The sequence below is a fragment of the Toxorhynchites rutilus genome, chromosome 2 (genome assembly GCF_029784135.1).
Source record: "Toxorhynchites rutilus septentrionalis strain SRP chromosome 2, ASM2978413v1, whole genome shotgun sequence".
NCBI classification, from domain to species: Eukaryota; Metazoa; Arthropoda; class Insecta; order Diptera; family Culicidae; genus Toxorhynchites; species Toxorhynchites rutilus.
This window is the reverse complement of record NC_073745.1, coordinates 39444982-39467750: the sequence shown is the minus strand read 5'-3', so window position 1 is coordinate 39467750 and position 22769 is coordinate 39444982. Positions and strand designations below refer to the sequence as shown.

Below are 22769 nucleotides of genomic sequence, written 5' to 3'. Positions count from 1 at the left end.
TGTCCTAACACGGACTACAAAAGCGAGTACGAAAACAACGCTTCGGCCTAGTTATTCAAGACTGCATTGGAAGATATACCCTCATATCATCTGCTCACTGAATTTATACGCATATGGTTTGATGATTATGCAAAGTACAGATAACCATTTGCTGCGATAACGTCGATTGATTCAACAATATACAACATCGAAACATCAAAATCGAAACTGAGTGCCTGACGTTCATCAAATCAAGCACATGAGATGCAATAATTTCAGAGGGAAATGTAGAATACAATGATCGTTTGACAATTCTTCCGTTCACATATTTGGGTAGTCCTAGGAATCATATCAAACGTAAAAGGACAGTCATCAAATTTACTTGTAACGAAAACATAATCAATTACAATGCATGAATTGATCTTACATGGCAACTGTTCGAACTCTTAAGTTACAAAGCAAATATGTTGAAATCAATTAAATTCGAAAATAGTTTCATTCAATCAATAATTTATTCAATACAAACAAATGCTTACTTGGAGGCGATCTGGCGTAGTGGTAACATCCATGCCTCTCACGCTGAAGGTCACGAGTTCAATTCTCACTCCCGACATTCTTCCAAAAATGGAAGTACAAGTGACGAACCAGCCAAATGAGTTGAAAATCACTATAATACAGATAAAAAAAAAAAATGCTTACTAACCCAACGGCTTCCCCACGTCAACCTTGCGTTTATATCATAGATATAACCAGCCCATTTTTTTCTCTAATCATTGTTTTGTCGCTGCTCCATCCGAATTACAGGCACGTGGGGAAACTTCATTGTATTCGTTGGAAGAGGTTCCTTATTTCACCGTCACCAATGATGTGGCCTATTCATTTGTATCGTGAACACAACTGCTCAGATGGTAAACCATAATACCCCCATAGCCCCGATATAATTTGATCTGGCTGTGCTTACCGCGGAGGTGTATGGTAGGATAGTAGGACTGGGTAAAAGCTCGTTTACATGATTCTCAAATGTAAGTTTTATTCTTTCTCGGTGTGTATTCGAATGTGCCTCTTCAGCGATGTGGGGTACTTGAAAGTTTTGGAACAATGTGGACAGGAATATGAACGTTCATCTGCAAAAGAAAGATGCCTGTTAAAAGGTTTATTGTAGTAAAACATTTTTACCAACCCGTATGAGTTCGAACGTGCTTTTGGAGTGCTGAAGAATCCGTAAACGCTTTTGAACATTGTGGACAAGAAAAGGGACGTTCACCTGCGAAGGAATGACTCTAATGAATGGTTCATAGTAGTAAAACATTTTTACCGACCGGTATGAGTTCGAATGTGTCTCTGGAGCGATGAAGGATTGATACACGTTTGGGGACAATGTGAACAAGAATAAGGTCGTTCGCCTGCAAAAGAGTGATTCTACTACAATAATTCATTGTAATAAAATATTTTACTAACCCGTATGAGTTCGAATATGGAATTGCTGTGCTGAAGAATCCATAAACGCTTTTGGGCAATGTGGACAAGAAAAGGGCCGTTTGCCTGTAAAGAAATGACTGTACTGAATGGTTCATAAAAGTAAAACGTTTTTACCAACCGGTATGAGTTCGAATGTGCCTATGGAGCGATGAAGAATCCATAAACGTCTGGGGACAATGTGGACAAGGATAGGGACGTTCACCTGTAAAGAAATACCTCTACTGAATAGTTCATTGTGATGAAACATTTTTACCCACCCGTATGAGTTCGAATGTGGAGTTTGAGAGATGTAGGATGCTTAAACCCCTTCGAACATTGTGGACAAGAATAGGGACGTTCATCTGAAAAGGAATAACTATGTTGAATGGTTCATTGTAGTAAACTATTTGAACAACCCGTATGAGTTCGAATGTGCTGTTTGAGCGTTGTAGGATGCTTAAACGCCTTTGGACAATGCGGACAAGAATGAGGACGTTCACCTGCAATAGTATAATTCGGCTAAATGGTTCATTGTAGTAAAATGTTTTACTAACCCGTATGAGTTCGAGTATGCAATTGCAGTGCTGAAGAATTCATAAACGCTTTTGGACAATGTGAACAAGGATATGGACGTTCTCCTGCAAATAGATTAGTCTGCTGAATAGTTCATTGCAGTGAAACATTTCAACGTAGGTATACGTTGATATATACGTAAGATATAAAAAGAAAATCTAGAAATTGAACCGAACGCTTATAGCTTTGTCATATATTGTAACATCGAGAGTCAAATGGAGGGTCAAATGCGCAAATAATTAGCTGTTTTAAAAGCTTATAAATGGTTTGTATGTATGCGTGCAGACATCTCTTTCTGTTTTCTTTTCTCATTCCATTTGGGATTGTGCCAAAAAAAAAGTTCATATGACGTCAATGGGGATCGAACCAAAGCCGGCTGAAATGCAAAACTATTTTACACGACGACGCTATCCACATGGCTAATGGTGCTTCAGCAGTTGTTCAGCAAATACGTGATAATATTGCACCTGATTATATAATGAAGTTGGGAAGTGTTTTCTAAGAGTAAAAAAAGAGCGCATGAAGGAGAACAATATCTATCTCGGTCTGGGCCGTGTATGTGGCAAAGTATGCGGAAAGTTTATTTGTTTTTTGTTTCGCTCGTATTAATCTTATATTGCTGTGCCATGTATATTATACAAATGCTTACCAGTATTTGTGAGTCATGACATTTTTTGTTATGTTATGTCTCATTTAATGTCATAAATCGGGATGACAAAACATGAGCTAAAAATCAATTTTGGGTGTAGGGTGCCAATGAATATATGGGAAAAAATCGACCCTAAAATTTCAAAAAGTTACCCTATACAAAATGTTTACCATCTCGAAAAAACACCCTATGCTCAATCAGACTTAAGGGAGAGTGGGGAAAAGCGGTCAGTTTGATTTTTTTGAAATTCGAAAAATTACCCAAGGGGGAGTAAAGGAAATCGGGTTTTTCGAAAAAAAATGTGATGCCTTTTACAACATGTATACATTATATATTTTACAATTACTTTTCACAGTTTTACAATCTACAGATATACATAATTCCAAACAAACAACACTGAACTATCGACTCCCGATTCCGTATACTCATAACTGACATAGTTCCCGTGGTGGACTGAACCAGACAAATGTGTTTCCGCAGCATTCCAAACAGCTACGCCATCATTGAATGTATTGGTCTCCATCGCGTGCGATGTTTTCTGCCGATCGAGCTTCGGCAGAATGCTAATTATAATCACCGCTGTGATCGAAGTCGTAGTGGTTCAAGACCACAGCGGTGACCGAAAACCCAATAGGAGCGAACGGTAAATCCTTTATTTTCGCTCTTTTCCATTCTATCGCACGTGTGGTGATGTTGATCCCATAACAGTTATCCGGTGCCTCATCAGCTGTTTTATCCCGTTAGTTCGTCTGCGTTGGAATTTCGGTTGGGCAGCGACCAAACAGCTGACGTGTGGAATTCCTGATCAGGGTAGTAGCAAGGAGGCTCGTGCTACTCGCAAACATCCTCGCCCACCCTGAAATTGCCCAATTTCTGAAAAGAGATAGAAGCTCTTCTTCGGCAGGGATGTGGATGTGGGTTGTGGAATAGGATAATTGGTGCACTGGTGTCTGAGTAAAAATCCGTTAGAATTGGCCGAGTGAAGTAGTCGACATTCGCCATGTTAAGTTTTCCAGGTCGTTTAACGAGAATCTGGTTGCAGCAAGCTGATCACCTAACAGCCTGAATCCAAAGGGAATAGTAAATGTTGAGCCCTCTCCTGGCGCTCATCCACCGTAGAAGACCAAGGCTGTTTTTAACTACAGCCATCCTAGTTTTATGTTTTAGTCCATCAATTCGTTGGTACTCGTTGCTCAAAATGACTTGCCCGTCTAGGTTCCTGAGTTAGAACCATCCGTAATGTGAGGTCCTTTACCTCGCCCACTGCTGAATGAATGTACCCTCTTCTGGTTCCGTGAACAGGGGATTTGATCGTTTTTTTTTTGATCCCGTTGAGTTGACCGATATTGACCAATGTCGATGTTAATAATTGCATTTACTGAGCACTCCTTTCGTGTCGAACCATTAGTCACATACAGTGGCGTTGAATTTAAGTCCCTGTTTGTTTGTTCCTGGTTATGCGTAATGCAACTCCTTGAACCCGCTTCGTTTGAGATTACTGGAGTAAAAATTCTAGAAGATTATCCACGTGCAGTACGATTGATGTATCTTGACGGAATGCCGGACCTTGGATGTGGTTGTCGTTCTGATCCGTAGCACATCATTAAATGGTGTCGACCCTCACACCTTCCGCACGCTTGTTCCGATCGGCAGTTCCTTGCGTGGTGACCTCGTTTCAGACATTTCCGACAGAGAGAATAATGCCGCAGGTATATCTCTCTGTCCCTCACCGTCATACGTCGAAACACATTACAGTTATGTAGCGAATGATAAGCTTCACATGCTATACAGCGATTGCCGATTGAATGCACCGTGTTGCAGCTAACCCTACGAGCCTTCCAGCCTTGTTTTATTGGAAATTCTGGTTGGCTCTCCCTAGCTGGTGATGACTCCAGGACAATAACCCTTCGCTGCAGGAAATCGAGTAAATCCTCCAATTTTTCCTCATCTTTGGTACATGAAAATTCTTCTCAATCCCTGCGCGTCACTGGATCGAGGCGTGCGGAGGTCAAACACATCAGCAACAAAACCTTATATTCGGCCGGTTTTACTATCTGATCCAACGTCTGAATTGTTCTCTCCAAACCATCCAACAAAGCGTGCAACTCCCCAGGTGATTCCATTGTGAGCGACGGCAAACTGAAGACCAATTCAACCTGTCGCTTCTTCATCTTTTTGTTGTCATACCGTAGATTCCAGGGAATTTGGTAGTTTCCGCATGTGATCTGAAGAGGGTCGATCAGCCTTCTCGGCGCCCCTTGTAGGCATCCCTTTAAATAGTAAATTTTCCTGCTTCCGGCAGGTCTCCTCTAGAGTGGATCAGCGAAATATACAAATCCTTGAAGCTCAGCCATTCATCAAAGCTTCCACTGAAGGTTTGTAACGTTATTTGGGGCAGATGTACTCGGTTCTATGTACTCTGCCCAGATTGCTTTCCAGTCCGAGTGGAATCCCTCAATTCATCCACTAGAAATGACTTCGCCTCGTAGTAATGATCGCTGAATTCCTGCCGTTCCGTATCCAGACTTTCCGAGCCTTCGAAGTCGTCATGAGCCCTGACTTCGATCAGTACCGCTCCAAATACATCCCACAACTGATCCAGCTTCTCCAAACGAACCTCCAATTCCGAAATACTGACGTCACCACTGAAGTTCTTCACGAAGCGCCAAATGTCGATCAAAGACGATTGAACATCCCTTACTTCACCTTCAGATACCTCAGTGATGGACACTTCGTGTTGATATATTCAGCTGCAGGCATGATGCTATTCAGAACATAAATGGTGGAGAGAAGAGTGGATACCAATGTACTATCCGGAATGCCTAGCTCCGGTGGACAATATACTGTTTATCTCACCTGGAGAAACAAACAGCTGAACCAAATGTGCCTATATGCTCCGAGATGATCGATAAATATAGTGACGAAGCCCTCCAAATAGCGACTACTACTGTCCAAAATTCCGTGTGTACCGCAGCAAACTCCTTTAGGTAACTGATTTTGCTCCCTCAATATCCAGAAAAGCCAAGATGGTTATCGAGAGTGAAACGCCAAATTGTCTTGATCCGTTGAATTGCTCCACAATCGCAATGCTCAAGAAGGCAATCGAAGACCACACAATCGCAGCAATTGTAGCAGACCAAATGTAGGAGAGAGGAGGTGGGAGGCCGAATGTAGTATACAATTGACCTAGGCCTCGGTGGACCATATACTGTTATGTTTACCTGGACGAACCAACAGTTGAACCAAATTAAATTGTACGCCTAATTCATCCCGACGGAGTTAATTACTGGAGAGCTTAGCAAGTTGTCCCTTAACCCAATTGTCTCGAGAACCATCCTGTTATACCGATATAATTTTCGCCAATCAATCAGGAAAGAAATTAAGAGGAGGAATACCAAATGTAATATCAAAAGAGAACAGCCCCGGCGGACCATATACTGGTGAGTTTTACCTATAAAAACTAACAGTTGCGCTGGATGTCTGCCAATTAAACGATGATAATAGCTCGCCGTTCCTCAAAAGAACCCCAGTTGTGACTCATCCAAATATCCACCATATACTGATTCACAAATGCTCCATCAGATCGTTGGAATACCATTACGAAAATGACCAGCCGAACCCAAATGCCGAATGATTGTAGTTGTTGGAGAAAATTGCCAGAATAAACCAATCACTCCTCGGCACACCAATAATGCAGTTGCCTCAAGGCAAAATCAGGAAACATGAAGGCAATACGAATTTATTTAATGTGTATATCTCTGTTAGTTTCGGGGACATCTACAGTGCAATAATTCCACTCCCCGAAGAACAGAAACCCACGCCGCGCCCTCTTGCCAATCACCAATTGTCCAGTATTGCCAATGAAATGCGTCCGAATGTCTCCACTTAGCGCGTTGCCTCCTAACCTTGGAAAATGTCGAGTGTCTTTTCTCACGCTCCAAAACTACAGCGATGTCGAAGTAGGAAATGGCGGGTGATTGTTCGTAGAATCAATTTTTGATCAAACATGATTCGTCCATTATTCTTTCTCACAAGATCACAAGTTGATCCAGTTTTCACAAGTATAAATTAAATTCCACCAATGTTCACAGAACAAATATTAGACATTGAGTCCCTTTTTATAGATTGATTGGCACAACATCCGAAAGACATAAATATCTTTTCACAGCGGTCCATAAGGCGTTTAGATTAGTTTAGTTTGTCCCGCGGAACAAAACCGCCTTTATTTCCACGGTGCTTTTCATCGCGAGTACAAAATGGCGCCCGGTGAAAGGAAACGCGAGCACAAAGAACACTTTTCGCCAATTGGTCACTAATCAGATACCGTCAATTAACACCACTGCAAGATCCGATTCGAAGGACCATAATGTTGGGGGCCTGCAAAGAGCTATCAAGTTTGGATTTTCACGGCTAGGCTGCCCAACATTATGTTCTGCCGATCGAGCTTCGGCAGAATGCAAATTATTATCACCGCTGTGATCGTAGTCGTAGTGGTTCAAGACCACAGCGGTGACCCAATAGCAGCGTGCGGTAAATCCTTTGTTTTCGCTCCTTTCCATTCTATCGCACATCTATCGCATGAATCTACCTTCCCGGTCACACATAACTTGCGTTAATATGGTCTTTTGCGTTAGCTTAGATCGTTTCATACTAGAAACAAAAATGTCATTGCAATAGTGCACAGGAAACAACTCGATTTCAACTATCTACCTATATTTTACTGCCGCGATCGAGGCTTCAATGATTGCTATTTGAGTGAAAAACGATTTTATGACTTTACAGAGACACTCACTGGCTCAAGCAAAAGTTTCCAATTTGATTCTCTCACCATCTAACGTCATTCCGAGAGGCAAATGGGGGAATGAAAAATTCTCTGAGAATATATGAGCGGAATCGAGACAGTATTTATCCGTTCAAATCGAGAATGAACTTTGCGAAGTAATAGGTGAATGTTTTCTGTCTCAAATAAAATGAGGAGTTAAAGTTGGAGGAGTTTAGGTTAAGTTGTCGGGGCGGGGCTACCATACAAATGAAACACAAATTTCTACATTACTCGAGAATTAATCACGCAAATGGAACGAAATGTGGCATGTGGAGGTTTTAGGGTGCAATAAATGTTTCTATTGTGGTAAGACACTCCACCCCCTCTCTAAGGGGGGGCTGCCATACAAATGAAACACAAATTTCTGCATTACTCGAGAATCCATCACGCAAATGGAACGAAGCTTGGTATGTGGAGATTTTAGGGTGCAATAAATGTTTCTATGGTGGTAAGACACTCCACCCCCCTCTCTAAGGGGGGGCTGCCATACAAATGAAACACAAATTTCTGCATTACTCGATAATTAATCACGCAAATGTAACGAAATTTGGCATGTGGAGGTTTTAGGGTGCAATAAATGTTTCTATGGTGGTAAGACACTCCACCCCCCTCTCTAAGGGGGGGCTGCCATACAAATGAAACACAAATTTCTGCATTACTCTAGAAATAATCACGCAAATGGAACGAAATTTGGCATGTGGAGGTTTTAGGGTGCAATAAATATTTATATGGTGGTAAGACACTCCACCCCCTTCTCTAAGGGGGGAGGGGCCTGCCATACAAATGAAACCCAAATTTCTGCATTAGTTAATGAAGCAAACGAAATCAAATTAGGTATATGGAGATTTTAGGGCGCAATAAATGTGTTCACGGTGGTTAGACACTCCACCCCCCTTTCTAAGGGGGGGATGCTGCAATAAATGATTCTATGGTGGTTAGATACTTCTCTTCCCTCTCTAAGGGTGGGCTGTCATACAAATGAAAAACAAATTTCTGCATAACTCGAAAACTAATCAAGCAAATGGAGCCAAATTAGGAATGTGAAGATTTTAGGGGACACGAAACGTTTCTATGGTCAATAGACACTCCTCCCCCCTCTCTAAAGGGGAGAAAAGAGAGGGGTCTGTGTCCGAAAATAATCTGATATTATAATGATGAGTTTTGGTAGAAGTACTAGGTTTTTTTTAGTAAAAGGAAAATTCAACGGGGTCGATTAGAATATCAATCAATGGACAGTTCTGCGATTGGACTTATGAACTTGCGCTTAGTAAGAAAACGTGTTAGTTTGAAGGTATTGATAACAAAAAACAAATTTTTAGCGGGACGAAGTTTGCCGGGTCAGCTAGTAATAGAATAATAATTGTGTTGTTTGCTGCTGAATGCATTCTAAGCGGTTCGGTTCATGATTCGTGTGCATTGATACGCATGAAATGATTCCGTAGTCCTACGTCAACAACGCGGTCGTGTCTTGAAAGTCTCACGCTAAAATTATTTTTTTCTACCAACCCGTATGAATTCGCACGTGCTTTCGGAGCGATGAAGATACCAGAAACGTTTTTGAGCAATGTGGACAAGCAAAGGGACGTTCACCTGCAAATAAATTATTCCACTCATTGCTCATTGTAGTGAAACATGTTTACCAACCGGTATGAGTGAGAATGTGCTGTTGGAGCGTTGTAGGATGCTTAAATGCCTTTGGACATTGTAGACAGGAATACGGACGTTCGCCTGCAAAGAAGTAATCCTGCTGAATGGTTCATTGCAATAAGAAAAAAATACCAACCCATATGTGTTCGAATGTGGAATTGCAGTGCTGTATCATCCTTGAATGTTTTTGGGCATTGTGGACAAGTATGCGGACGTTCACCTGCAAAAGTATTATTTGTTGGAAAATTTATTTTTTAAAAATAATTTCTAACTGACCGGTATGAATTCGAACGTGCAATCTGAGTCCGTATTTTGAGGTAAATGTTTTTTCGCATTTTTCACATTTCACCGGTTCCTGTTCTGAAATAGATTATTCATCAATGTTTCCTGAAATTCTCGCCCATTTGTAACAGGAAGGAAGGAAGGTATTGAATTAGAGAGACTTTAAACTCTGAGAGTTCATTCGTCTCTTGATTGTAACAATATGGGGACTCTTATCAAACCTTTGTCCGTTTCTTACGTTTATGACGGACTTTCTTCTGCGGAGCTTCGCAATCTCCTATTCTTTGTGTAACGGGAATTATTGACGTACTGTTGTCTTCTTCGTTCATTTCTGTGATAGAGAATAGCTCTCCATTTTGTCCCTTGATTTGTATATCAGCTTGCTGCTCAATTGGGACTGTCTCGAAAATGTTCTCATTATTCGGCAGCTCGTGGTCATCAATCATCAACTCTGGCTCCATTTTTATGGCGGTCGGTTCAGCCCTGGACAAAACTAGAAAGCAGCTCTCGGGAATGTTGTGGACGGTTACGAACTCTTGGCGGCATTTTTCACACGTAGGATAACTGCTTAGCTGGGAAGTGAAACCGCTCAACTTCTGCAGGATAATTTTTAGTTCCTGTCCTTGAAGATAGGTGGGAACCAACGCATGACGAAATTCCTCATTGCATATATTAGAACAAAAGTAGCATTGGTCTCTGTTGAAACAAAATAATTTGGAATATCAAATAATAGAGACCAATATCTAAGTATTACGATACGCATATGTTTCAGTGATTAAGAGACAATTGGCAGAACAATGCAGCATAGTATCCTAATATATATTAACAGAAACAGAATACAAATAGGTCATGCTGCCATATCTGGAAATAAGGCATGTGATCCGCGATGACAAAGATGTATCTCAAATATCTAATTATGAATTATCAGACAGAATTTCGTTAAAAAATTTTCATCAATAGCGAAAAAAATGTGTTACTCTATTACATAGAATGTTTATTTGACACGTAAAAGTTAATTTTCATTAATCACTTTTATTTTGAAATTGATTAATCCATCATCATTTTGGACCCATAGATCGGAAAACGATGTTTAATGTCGAACGTTGCGGTTTCGTAAACATATACTCAATAAACTTACAAATTGTCGCTAGCAAGCGTCATCTCACTCGTTCAGATAGATTTTATTATTTGGAATAAAATCAAAGCTCAAAACTGTCTAATTATAACATGGAAATGCTAAAACGTTCTATATATTTCAGATGCAAACAAAATATGTTCTTGCATGTAGAATTTAAATCGCTCGAATTGTGTTTCATTGACAGCTTCAGCAGTCCTACCATCAACAAAAATAAAGAGATAAATAAGGGATGCCAAAGAGATTTTTGTAAATATCTTTCGAACGGACCGACAAAATATCAAATATGAAGATATTTTCACAACAAAACTAAAAAGCCTCGGTTCTTTATTGGCGATCTAACGTACAAATCTACACCTAGGCAGCGCTGCGGTGAAAGTGATGATGGTTTTAAATTTTGTCATGTGAGCTTATGGAAGGTTTGTAGTTCTTTCCATAAATTACAATGTTATAGTCATAAAAGATTATTTGATTGCGATGAGTTTGTAAGAAATTTAATTCTGCGCAATTTTATATATAACATGTTATTTATTTACCTCTTTCAGTAGTGAAAACTATAAAAATGTTGACAATGGTTGAATTAAAGAAGGAAATTCGAGAGCATAATCAAACACAAGTAGAAAAATGCACGATTCCTGCATGTGAGAACTACCTTGGAAAGCCCGGAAGTAAAATATACGTGATTTGTTTTTGAGTTTTAGGTTACATTAGCATCATTTTCTTAGTTCAAAAACAAAATCCAGATGTCTTACCGATCGTTTACGTTTTGCGTTAGATCGCCAATCCTCATTTTTTTTTTAAAATTTGTTTTAAAGAGACTTTGCCTAATGTGGCATTCGCCTCTGTAATCCTCATTAGATAGGGACTTCGCACCCAGTGCACTGACCTCAGAATTACAAAAATTACATTACATTACGAAAAACTAAATTCAAATTAAAAGTTGCGCTTCTATTTTGAACTTAGCATCCCCGAGATGAATGGCTGCACTGAGAGAAATAATTAGTAAATATAACGAATTTTTTGGTAAATACTACCAATCTATAGTCATTTTCGACCGTACTAATAAACACATATGTCAAGCAGAACCATGATTCGGAAGCCCAATATCGGCTACATTTTCTCGCCAAAAATGCACGTATCAGAATCATATCCTTATTATACCTCCGTATTGCCTTATGGGAACAATGAAAATGGTTAATACGCGCTTTTCTCACCAGTTTTCAGATATGACAATATCCAAGCTTACTAATGTTATCGAGTAAAATATACTAATCTCTGGTAGGGATGCGAGTTTGTTGACAATATGTACAAAAAATTTATACATTCTACTAATTTTGCATTACCAAATGTATTTGGTAGTTTTCGAACGAGGATTTTTCTAAGTGTATACCGTTCCCCTACCCAACTTAGTGACGAAACGGCCTCACCTTAGGAGATACTTCTAGGCGCCTTGATGCAAACATTAGACCATTCCCACCGGTGAAGGATAGAAGGTGAGATGATTCGCAGGCTATGGTTGTGTCCAACTTTGATTGTATTAGTAGCCAGGAAGATAGGAAGTTCATATACGAATCATACCACTCAGTTACAGAAATGGTAAAACATTGAATGTGTCAGCGAATAACGTTGAAAGAGGATGCCAACTTCATAATACCCCTGTTATAGAAGCTCGCTTCCTTATTGGCAAAAAACTCGGATAGCCAATTTTCACAGGCCTCTTTTGTGGCTAACTTCTGACTACCTAGCACGTTCGCCATGGACAAAACAGGTGGTAGTCACTTGGTGCAAGGTCCGAACTATACGGCGGATGCAAAAGAACCTCCTATCCGAGCTCCCGGAGCTTCTGGCGCGTCACCAAAGAAGTGTGTGGCCTGGCGTTGTCCTGATGGAAGACAATGCGGCCTCTGTTCATCAAAGATGGCCTCTTCTTCATGAGTGCTACCTTCAAGCGGTCCAGTTGTTGGCAGTACAGGTCCGAATTGAGCGTTTGGCCATAGGGAAGCAGCTCATAATAGATTATTCCTTGACAATCCCACCAAACACACAGCAGAACCTTCCTGGCCGTTAATGAGGGCTTGGCCACCGTCTGAGCCGCTTCAGAGGGCTTCGACCACGACCGTTTGCGCTTCACGTTGTCGTAAGTGACCCACTTTTCATCGCCAGTCACCATCCGCTTCAGAAACGGGTCGATTTTGTTGCGATTCAGCAGCGATTCACATGCGTCGATAAGGTCAATGATGTTTTTTTGCGTCAACGTGTGTGGCACCCATACATCGAGCTTCTTTGTGAATCCAAGCTTCTTCAAATGGTTAATAACGGTTTGATGACTTATCCCCAGCTCTTTGCCGATGCTACGGCTGCTACTATGCCGGTCTTTCTCGGCTAATTCAGCGATTTTGTCGCAATTTTCGACGACATGCCTTCCGGAGCGTGGCGCATCTTCGACGACCTCTACACCAGAACAAAAACGTTGAAACCATCGTTGTGCGGTGGAAATGGAAACTGTATCGGGTCCATAAACTGCACAAATTTTATTGGCAGCTTGAGATGCATTTTTGCCTTTGTCATAGTAGTACTGTAAAATATGTCGGATTTTCTCTTTATTTTGCTCCATATATGCGACACAATAACTCACGAACGACTTAACCAAACAAAACACTGTCAAGGACTATATTATAGCGCGCAAAAATACCTTTTCAACAAGCTATAGTATGACTCGATACAATGAATACAACTAGAACTACGCGCTTACAACGACACCTCGCGGAAATACCGCAGGACTTCTTCGACAGCCTAATATATATATATATATATATATATATATATATATATATATATATATATATATATATATATATATATATATATATATATATATATATATATATATATATATATATATATATATATATATATATATATATATATATATATATATACATATATATATATATATATATATATATATATATCAACGTCAATTCATTTCTAGTCAATTCAAGGCTTGTTGACGGTGAATTAAAGTTGAAGCGATGCGGATTTTTATTTTCCTTTTTCGAAGATCTCGGGCCGTGGTTCCAGAAGATTGTCGGATCATGTTTTATGCAAAAAATAATCAAAACTATCTTTTTTTTGGTAAATTCATTGTTTTATAGGCTTACTCAATGTTTATTTTCCAACAACGTTCAGTGACAGATTCTTTAGCATCTTGTAATGTCTTCCTCCGTGGGCACCATTGATTCCTGCCCCGACCAACTGTAATCTTTATCGAAGTGGTTGTAAGGCATAAAGGATTGCGGAGGTGCCCGATAAGGTTATCGAACTGGGTAAAAGCTCGTTCACATAACCCCCAAACGTATGATTTCTTTTTGCTGTATGTCCGAATGTGCATCCGCCGCATTGTGGTTTCTTCGAATGTTCTGGAACAATGTGGACAGGAATGAGACCGTTCATTTGAAATGATCCCTCCTGAATGATTGATTATAGTAAAACATTATATATCAACCCGTATGAGTACTAAGATGCTTCCGAAGTGATGAAGAAGTAATATACGTTTTTGGACACTGTGAACAAGGATAGGGACGCTCACCTGCAAAGAAAGGACCTTGCTAAATAGTTCGTTCTAGAAAACTTTCTTTACCAACCCGTATGAGTTCGAATGTGAATCCGAAGCTTATAACGAGTTCTAAACGCCTCCGGACAGTGTGGACAAGAAAAGGGCCGTTCATCTGGAAAAAATGACTCTGCTGAATGGTTCATTATAGTGAAACATATTTTACCAACCCGTATGACTGAGAATGTGTTGTTTGAGATTTGAAGTTTTGTTAAACGTCTTCGAACAATGTGGGCAAGAATAGGGACATTCACCTGCAAAGGAATAACTCTGCTGAATAGTGTATTGTAGTAAAATATTTTTTACCAACCCGTATGAGTTCTAATATGCTCTTGTAGCGATGAAGAACACGTATACGTTTTTGGACACTGTGAACAAGAATAAGGACGTTCACCTGTAAAAGAATGACCCTGCTGAATGGTTTATTTTTGCAAAACATGTTTTACCAACCCGTATGAGTTCGAAGGTGTTGTTTGAGATTTGATGTTTTGCTAAACGTCTTCGGACATTGTGAACAAGAATAAGGGCGTTCACCTGAAAAGGAATAATTATGATGAATAGTTTACTGTAGCAAAAAATTTTCACTAACCCGTATGAGTTTGGATGTGAGTTCGTAACGTGGACAAATCCACACATGTTTTCGGACAATGTGGACAAGGATGGGGACGTTCACCTGCAAAAGAAGTATCTTGCTAAATTGTTCATCCTAGAAAACTTTCTTTACCAACCAGTATGAGTTCGAATGTGCATCCGGAGCAAATAACGTGTCCTAAACGCTTCCGGACAGTGTGAACAAGAAAAGGGACATTCATCTGCAAAAAAAAATTACTCTGCTGGATAGTTCATTATAGTGAAACATTTTTTACCAACCCGTATGACTGAGAATGTGTTGCTTGAGATTTGAAGATTGAATGAACGCCTTCGGACAATGTGGACACGAATAGGGACGTTCGCCTGTAAAGGAATGACTTCTGAAGTGTTCGTTGTAGTGAAGCATTGTTTACCAACCTGTATGACTGAGAGTATGCTTTTGGAGCGTTGAAGGATGCTTAAACGCCTTCGGACAATGTGGACAAGAATACGGACGTTCGTCTGCAAAGGAATGACTAATGAATAGTTCATCGTAGTAAAAGATTCTTTACCAACCCTTGTGAGTGAGAATGTGCAGTTGGAACGTTGAAGGGTGCTTAAACGCCTTCGGACAATGTGGACAAGGATAAGGACGTTCACCTGAAAAGGCAGTTCTTTGCTGAATGGCCCGTTGCACTGCCGTAATCTCGCAGTGTTAAGTGCGATTCACATACAACATCCACGTCACGTTCACGTCCCGTCACGTCACGTTACATCAGTTATTTTACCATGCAATTCTTATGAAAACATTCACATACACCGGCGGCATAATAACCCGTCAGCGACCGTCCATCGAATACGACCGACAGGATTTGTAGAAAAGAATATTTGACGGAGGCGGACGGTTCATGGGGGTTTTGTCTGGGCTTTGTGTCCGATTTTGGACATTTTTTTTCGTAAACCCCGATTTCCTTTACTCCCCCTTGGATGTTTTTCGATTTTCAAAAAACTCAAACTTCGACCGCATTGCGCCACTCTCCCATAAGTCCGATTGAGCTGGAATTTGACATAGGGTGTTTTTTCGAGGTGAACATTTTGTATAGGGTAACTTTTTGAAATTTTCGGGTCGATTTTTCCCATACATTCATTGGCACCCTAATATACACTCAGCAAAAAATCAGCAATGAATGGACTAACAGCGCTTATAACGATGTATTTGTAAAACAAAATAAAGACGGCTCAAATCGGACGATTTCTTCCCCGGGGTTTAGCGCTTACTAACATATTTGGTGATCTATTTTTATTTCTATCGATTACCATGTCTTCTCATCTTCATCTTCATTTTCAGGTATCAAGGGACAAAATTTCTTGCCGATGTCTACGTTCCTTGACTTCTCAATTCTTGAATTGAGGAAGAATTGAAGCTGATTGTTGATTGAAGGGTGCATGTCGGTTTCTGCAATTCGTTAGGTTGCGATTGCGAAAATTTACACTCTCCTTAATTCACCATCGAATCACCATTGTAGTAAAATTCAAACTATCCTCGCGTCAGTTCTATTTGCTTTACATCGGTTAATTTGGGACGCGGCATAGCTTGCTCGACGCATGCTACAGAGTTGGACAATGTGTAAGGTGGCGGTTATATTGCTAGCAGCTTTGTACGAAAATGTAGCCGCATGGATCATAGGCAAACGTGAGAAGTAAAAAACTAAATTGAATTGCATTATTGTGGTTACACTGTTTGGGGCTGTCCACATATCACGTGGACATAAAATGCACGTTTTTAGACTCCCCCCCTCCCCCTCCGTGGACAAGCGTGGACATCGACTATACCCAACCCCTATCGTCCACGTGGATATTGTATTGCGCCCATATTCAATTTTCAAGTAAAGACTTCTCAACATCCTCGTCTAGCTACAGTATCGCAACTTGACTGTTGTTTTCAACGCAATACAGAATATTTTCCATCATCGTTCCAGAATACGCGTTCTGATGTTATTAAACCAAGAATTGGTATTTTTCCATCCCATTTCTTTATTTAACATTGTTTAGGGGAAGTGGGGGCATAGTGGTCACCCTAAGGAATATGTATCATATACGGTGTCAGTAGTCAATAGTAATACTATCAAACAAGCAGGTGACCACTTTGCCCCCACTACCCCTATATAGAGTTTAATGAGTTTAAATAAACTCATTATCATTTTCAGCTGTAACAGAATCATGCACATGTTTATCGTACCGATACATATGGTAAATCACACAATATCGTCTTATTCCTTTCGTTTCATTGTTCAGTTGAACTGGAACAGCTGAATCAATAACCCATGATCGAATGATGCATGAAATAATATATGAGGAAAATTATTTGGTAATAAAAATGCGCCTTCAAAAAAATCTCCGGGAAACAATAGTTTATCGCAAAAGTTTTTCTGAAGACTTCTGACATGATTTAACGGTCATAAGTATTGATATTACGTTTTCTTCCACACGCGCTAAAGAGAGACAAATAGCTGTGTTTGGTTTTGTTCACCTCTTTGTGGACATTGTTCGTGCTAAATGTGTTTTCGTTTGTTTACAATGAAGGTTTTCTCCGAGAGTGTGTCTTTCGGATGCTTGGACAGCATGTATAATTGCCGAAAATGATTACTTTTGTAGAAAGCACCATAAGGATGAAGATAGTGTGTTCTGGACCGACGAAGCTTCGTTGTATTATGCAAAGACCACTCTGGGTTGATTGACCACCCATAACATAATCCCCCAAAAGTATTCCAGGCGCGGCCAATCGAGCCATATTGGGCCATGCTGTCCTAGTTGGTGTACGAAAATGGTTGGGAAGCCACTACAGTTCATCAACTCAAATCCCGTATCATCAGATGTGCCTAAAAAGTGTCAAGGTCCAGACCATGATGGCGAGGGTTCTACGAATCTTGAGGAAAATTGGAGATGAAGGGCCAGTATCTATTTAAATGTTCGCGCATTTTATGTCCTAATGAAAATGCAATAATGATTTTAATTCAAAAACTTTATTACAAAACGTGCTTTCTTTTAGTTCCGCTACTTATCACTCAATTAAAATAGCAATTCGAAACTTGTTCCAAGAAGCTAATCGAGCTACGAAAACTGACGAATCGAATGACGAAAACATCCAAAAGAAGAAACGCCCAATGGATTTGAGAATACTTCGTTACTGGACTGAACAAAGAATAATATTATTACAATATTTTGAATGCCTAAATGTTTTGACTCGAAGAAAAATATTTTCGATACGGTCAATTCCATTAGCAGGGGGTCTCCGTAGCCACATTGGTTGCGCGTTCGCTTAGTAAGCGATCGATCGTGAGTTCAAAACTCAGGGCCCTCATTGACCATCTCTGTGTTGTTACAGAATAGCTACGTCCACGCAACAATCATCAGCGATGGAGATCGATCCACGGTCGAAATAAGATCGATTCATCCATACAACTGCTCTGCTCTGCAAGACACATCGGGCTGCTGTTCTATAAATAACTCAACAATGATCAATCAACTGTCTCCGCTGTCCGGTCTAACTGGATAATGGAAGAACAGAAAGAATACTCTTACGCCTAAATGGCTCCTGTGTGAATGTACCACATGTAATGGTAAAGAAGGAATACTGGCGAACGGCAACTGTGTAATGTGCTAATTATAGATATGATAACAATGTGACATGTACACGATTCAAATTCGGCTCTGTTACAGCTGAAATGCTAATGAGCCTTAAATAAATAAATGGGATAAAAAAAAATTCCATTAGCTCAAATATAAAGCAAGAAAACTTATCGCTTGTGGCTTCGATCATGTCATATGAGTTTTTCCTCGGTTGTGATATGGAATATATAATTTAATCCCAGATTAAAAGCTTCCTATTATTGTATCTGCAGTTCGACATGTCAAATTTACCTGGCCCTAGAACATGAGGTTTATCGGTTTCTGCTCGAATATGAGGTAGCATAGAAGTTGAAAATAATGATCCTCCACTTCTAATCGAAGCTCACAGTTTATGTAAGTTTCTTTCAGATTACAGATTTCAGTGAAGAAGTTCGACGATATGAAAAAATATGAATATTCGACAAAATCATTTTTATCATTCATAAACGGAATAATCGAGATTGGCAGAAAGTTTAAACATTTTTTGAAATGCAGAACATGTCCACGTGGAAAAATATGTATTCCCACCTTCTCATCGTGGACATTACCGTACCCCCTACCCCTTCTAAAGTGCAAATATTTTGTACAGATCTGATTTTTGTAGTGTACGCGTATAATTAGCAACATGCAATTATAAGAAAAGCATTGTACTGATAATTCTTTCCTCTGACGTTTACGTCAAAATGCGAGATTACGGCAGTGTAGCAAACCATTCTTTACCAACCTGTATGTGATCGAATGTGAAATTTCAGTACTGTAGCACCCTTGAATGCTTTTGGGCAATGTGGACAAGAATGGGGTCGTTCACCTGCAAAGGAATCACTCTGCTGAATGGTCCATTGTAGTAAGATTCTTTACCAACCTGTGTGCGTACGAATGTGGAATTTCAGGGTTGAAGCATCCTTGAATCCTTTTGAGCAATGGGGACAAGTATGGGGACGTTCATCTACAAAGGAATGATGTTGCTGAAAACATTATTTAAAATACGAATTGAATTTCCAGCCTACCCCTATGATGTCGAATGTGCCATCTGAGTCTTTTCTTTGAGGTGAATGTTTTTTCACACTTTCCACATTTCACTGGTTCCTGTCCTGAAATATGTTGTCCGTTAATGTTTATAAAAAGTCTTACCTATGTGTAATCGTATGTGCTCTTTTATCAAACCTTCGTCCACCAAGTCTTTCGTTTGTCTGTGGCGGATTTTCTTCTGTGGTGCATCCACATCACCTTTTCTTTGTGTAACAGGAATTAATAAGGTACTGTCGTCTTCTTCGTTCATTTCTGTGATGGAGAATAGCTCTCCATTTGGTCCCTTGATTTGCTGAGCTGCTTCCTGTTGAATTGAGCCTATCTCGAAAATGTTACCATCATTCGACAGCTTGTGATCATCAATCATCAGCTCTGGCTCCATCTTGATGGCAGTTTGTTCAGCACTAGACAAAATTAGGAAGCAGCTCTCGGGAATGTTGTGGATGGTTAAGAACTCTTGGTGGCATTTGTCACACGTAGGATAACTGCTTAACTGGGAAGTGAAACTGCTCAACTTCTGCAGGATAATTTTTAGTTTCTGGTCTTGAAGATGTGTGGTGACTAGCGCGTGATGAAATCCCACATTGCACATGTTAGAGCAAAAGCTGCATTGATCACTGTTGAAATGAATTTTAATGGAACTTGAGTGTTTTTTATTATACTTAAACCAATATATAGCGGTATGCATACGGATTACACAAAAAAATTTGAAAAACAATTGAGGGGCTTAGAATGAAAGGGGTGTAAGTGATTTGATCGATTTCTCTACATTGACTCTCTCATTGGGTCATAACTTAGCTGCAAATACATTCCCAGCTGTATTTACCAACGTGGAAAATAGGTCAGAACCTCATCTATCGGATTCTATAGCAAACTTAAATTGGAAAGTTTTTGCAGTTGAGTTATTAACTAAATAAAAAGTTGATGAAGAGAAAACGATCAAGTCACTTACACCCCTTGCATTCTGAGCCCCTCAATTGTAAGTTAAATATTACCAAAGCATGCTTTGATATCAAATTAATCCTATAATGTTGGTTTCACAAAGCGCAGTTCATATATCAAATCAGGCTTAAAATCGACGATGGCAAAGATACAGTGACGACTTTCGTGCTTGGTGTGCTGTTGGAAAACAAAGCTCAATGCCGTCAGCGCGAATGCTGCGGTTTCATAACATTTTCCCAATAAACTTACAGATTGTTGCTGACAAGCGCCATCTCACTTCTCCAGAAAAATTTTATTCATTCGAATGAATTCAAAATAAAAAACACTGTCCAATTAAAACATTCTATACATTTTAGGGCAAATCAAATAAGTTGTTGAGTGTATCATTTGAATTGCTCGAATTGTGTTTCTTTGACAGCTTTAGCAATGCCGCCTTCAGCGAAAATAAACAAGCAAACCAGGGATGCCAGAAGATTTTCTCAAATATCTTCAAAACGGAAAGACAAAATGCCACAAGAAAAAAAAATTGAAGTTCATAAAACTGTGTACCGAAGCGAACGACTTCAGAGCATTCGCACACTCCATGGCAGACTAGGGGACTATGTCAAATTACAGCAAAGAAAGCGGCATTACGTCGATTTTCCAAGCACCGAACAATGCCACTTAGGAAATATTATGTGCGACACATAATGCATATAAGCGAATGACTCAGTTGTGTTATCGTAGTTACATTACTAACATGCAGCTGAAACTGAAATCAAATCCTAAATCTTTTTGGAAATTCGTAAACAAGCAAAGAAATGAGTCTGGTCTACCTACTACGATGGAGTACAATGGGCGCTGGAGTTCTGGAGTAACACAAACTATATGTGATCTTTTTGCTGATAAATTTGGAAGCGTTTTCTCGGAGAAGTCTAGAACACCCGAGCAAATTGAATCTGCTGCTGAAAACGTACCTTTTCTCGGCCAGTCTTGGTTGATGAGCCAATGGTTCAATCTGCTATGAACAAACTCAAGGCGTCTTACACCGTTGGTCCTGGTGGAATTCCGTCTTTTCTGTTGAAGAAATACGCCGCTAATCTGATGATTCCCCTTTGTCGCATTTTCCGCTTGTCGTTGATTAGTGAAAGGGTGCCAAAACTCAAATCGCCAACTACCGGGGAATTTTCGCCCTAAGTTCGGTCGCCAAACTGTTTGAGCTCGTTGTCTTGGATCCGATCTTCAGTTTCTGCCAGCATTACATTGCTGAAGACCAACATGGATTTATGCTTAAGAGAACTACTGTAACCAATCTGTGGTCTTTCACGGCTTATATAACGGAAAGTTTTAATAGCGCCAAACAAACAGATGCGATATATTTCAATCTGACAGCATTAATCACGAAATGGCGGTTTCTAAAATGGAGGGTTTGGCGGCAGAATAATCGGTTGCCTGCGGTCATATCTCATTGGCCATCAACTAGCTGTAAAAATTGGTGATCATTTCTCACACGAATTCGATGCTCCATCTGGGATTCCTCTAGGCAGCCACCAGGGGCCGTTGATTTTCCTCTTGTATTTCAATGACGTCAATTTTATGCTGAGCCTTCCGCGCTTGTCATTCGCCGGCGATGTGCAAATTTATGTTAAATTCAACTCGACTGCCGATACCTGCCTACTTCAGCAACATTTGGATAGTTTTGTCTAATGGTGTATAGCTAATCGCATGAAGGTGAACCCAAGTAAATGTGCCATTATCATCTATTCAAGAAAAAGGGAACCGATCTTGTTCAATTATAAACTCTGGGATACTTCCATCGAGCGAGCAAACTGTATCAACTATCTAGGTGTGCTTCTAGACAGTAAACTATCATTCCAGCAGCACATTTCGTATATTGTTGACAAAGCTTTTAGAAGTCTGGGCTTTTTTTTTCGAATCGGTATAGATTTCAACGACATATATTGCTTGAAGTTTTTGTACTGCTCGCTGGTACGTTCGGCTCTTGAGTACGGCTGTCAAGTTGGGAGTCCTTACTTTTCTCTTCGACGTTTGCCGTGGAAGGATCCGTTTCGGCTACCCAGCTATGAGAGTAGATGCCTTCTAATCAATTTAGACACCTTAGCTGTTCGCCGCAATGTCGCCTGTGCGGCGAGAACAGAGTGTCCGGCATTGCACAGTTTATTCCAACTACAGGTGCCTCCAAGAAGTTTCTGGAACCGAAGTTTTGTGCGGTATACGCACAAAAGTATATCCGGTCTGCTTAGAATGTTCAACAGAATTTCAGAGGGTTTTGATTTCAATTTATGTAGGGAAGCTATTAAACGTAACTTCAAGAGAATTTGACCCAACTAAAATATCATTAGGGCATAGATTCCGCCTTTTGATAATTATTATTATACTTTATAAATATATAAATAAATAA

The 22769-nt window shown here is 40.0% G+C and overlaps 2 protein-coding genes across 7 annotated transcripts; both read right to left on the bottom strand.

The window, feature by feature from the left end:
- Window positions 1-469: 469 nt before the first annotated feature.
- Window positions 470-10733, bottom strand: LOC129769706 (zinc finger protein 501-like). The gene is made up of 14 exons (XM_055772122.1): window positions 10549-10733; window positions 9649-10106; window positions 9405-9488; window positions 9265-9348; window positions 9126-9209; window positions 8988-9071; window positions 1992-2075; window positions 1854-1937; window positions 1716-1799; window positions 1577-1660; window positions 1438-1521; window positions 1299-1382; window positions 1160-1243; window positions 470-1103 (listed from the first exon to the last, which is right to left on the bottom strand). Exons 1-14 carry the CDS (start codon window positions 10569-10571, stop codon window positions 1009-1011), a joined length of 1500 nt encoding a protein of 499 aa, XP_055628097.1. The 5' UTR covers window positions 10572-10733; the 3' UTR covers window positions 470-1008.
- Window positions 10734-13702: 2969 nt separating this feature from the next.
- LOC129770495 (gastrula zinc finger protein XlCGF57.1-like) lies at window positions 13703-20828 on the bottom strand. 6 transcript variants are annotated; one of them, XM_055773372.1, is made up of 15 exons: window positions 20618-20822; window positions 19562-20043; window positions 19405-19488; window positions 19260-19343; window positions 19122-19205; window positions 15305-15388; window positions 15167-15250; window positions 15029-15112; window positions 14887-14970; window positions 14748-14831; window positions 14609-14692; window positions 14469-14552; window positions 14329-14412; window positions 14190-14273; window positions 13703-14013 (listed from the first exon to the last, which is right to left on the bottom strand). In XM_055773372.1, exons 1-15 carry the CDS (start codon window positions 20638-20640, stop codon window positions 13703-13705), a joined length of 1824 nt encoding a protein of 607 aa, XP_055629347.1. In that variant the 5' UTR covers window positions 20641-20822. The 6 variants fall into 6 exon arrangements, with proteins under 6 accessions (XP_055629347.1, XP_055629350.1, XP_055629349.1 ...); XM_055773375.1 differs by having other exon boundaries at window positions 13703-13964; window positions 20618-20821; XM_055773377.1 differs by having other exon boundaries at window positions 13844-13964; window positions 14135-14273; window positions 20618-20818.
- Window positions 20829-22769: the final 1941 nt, after the last annotated feature.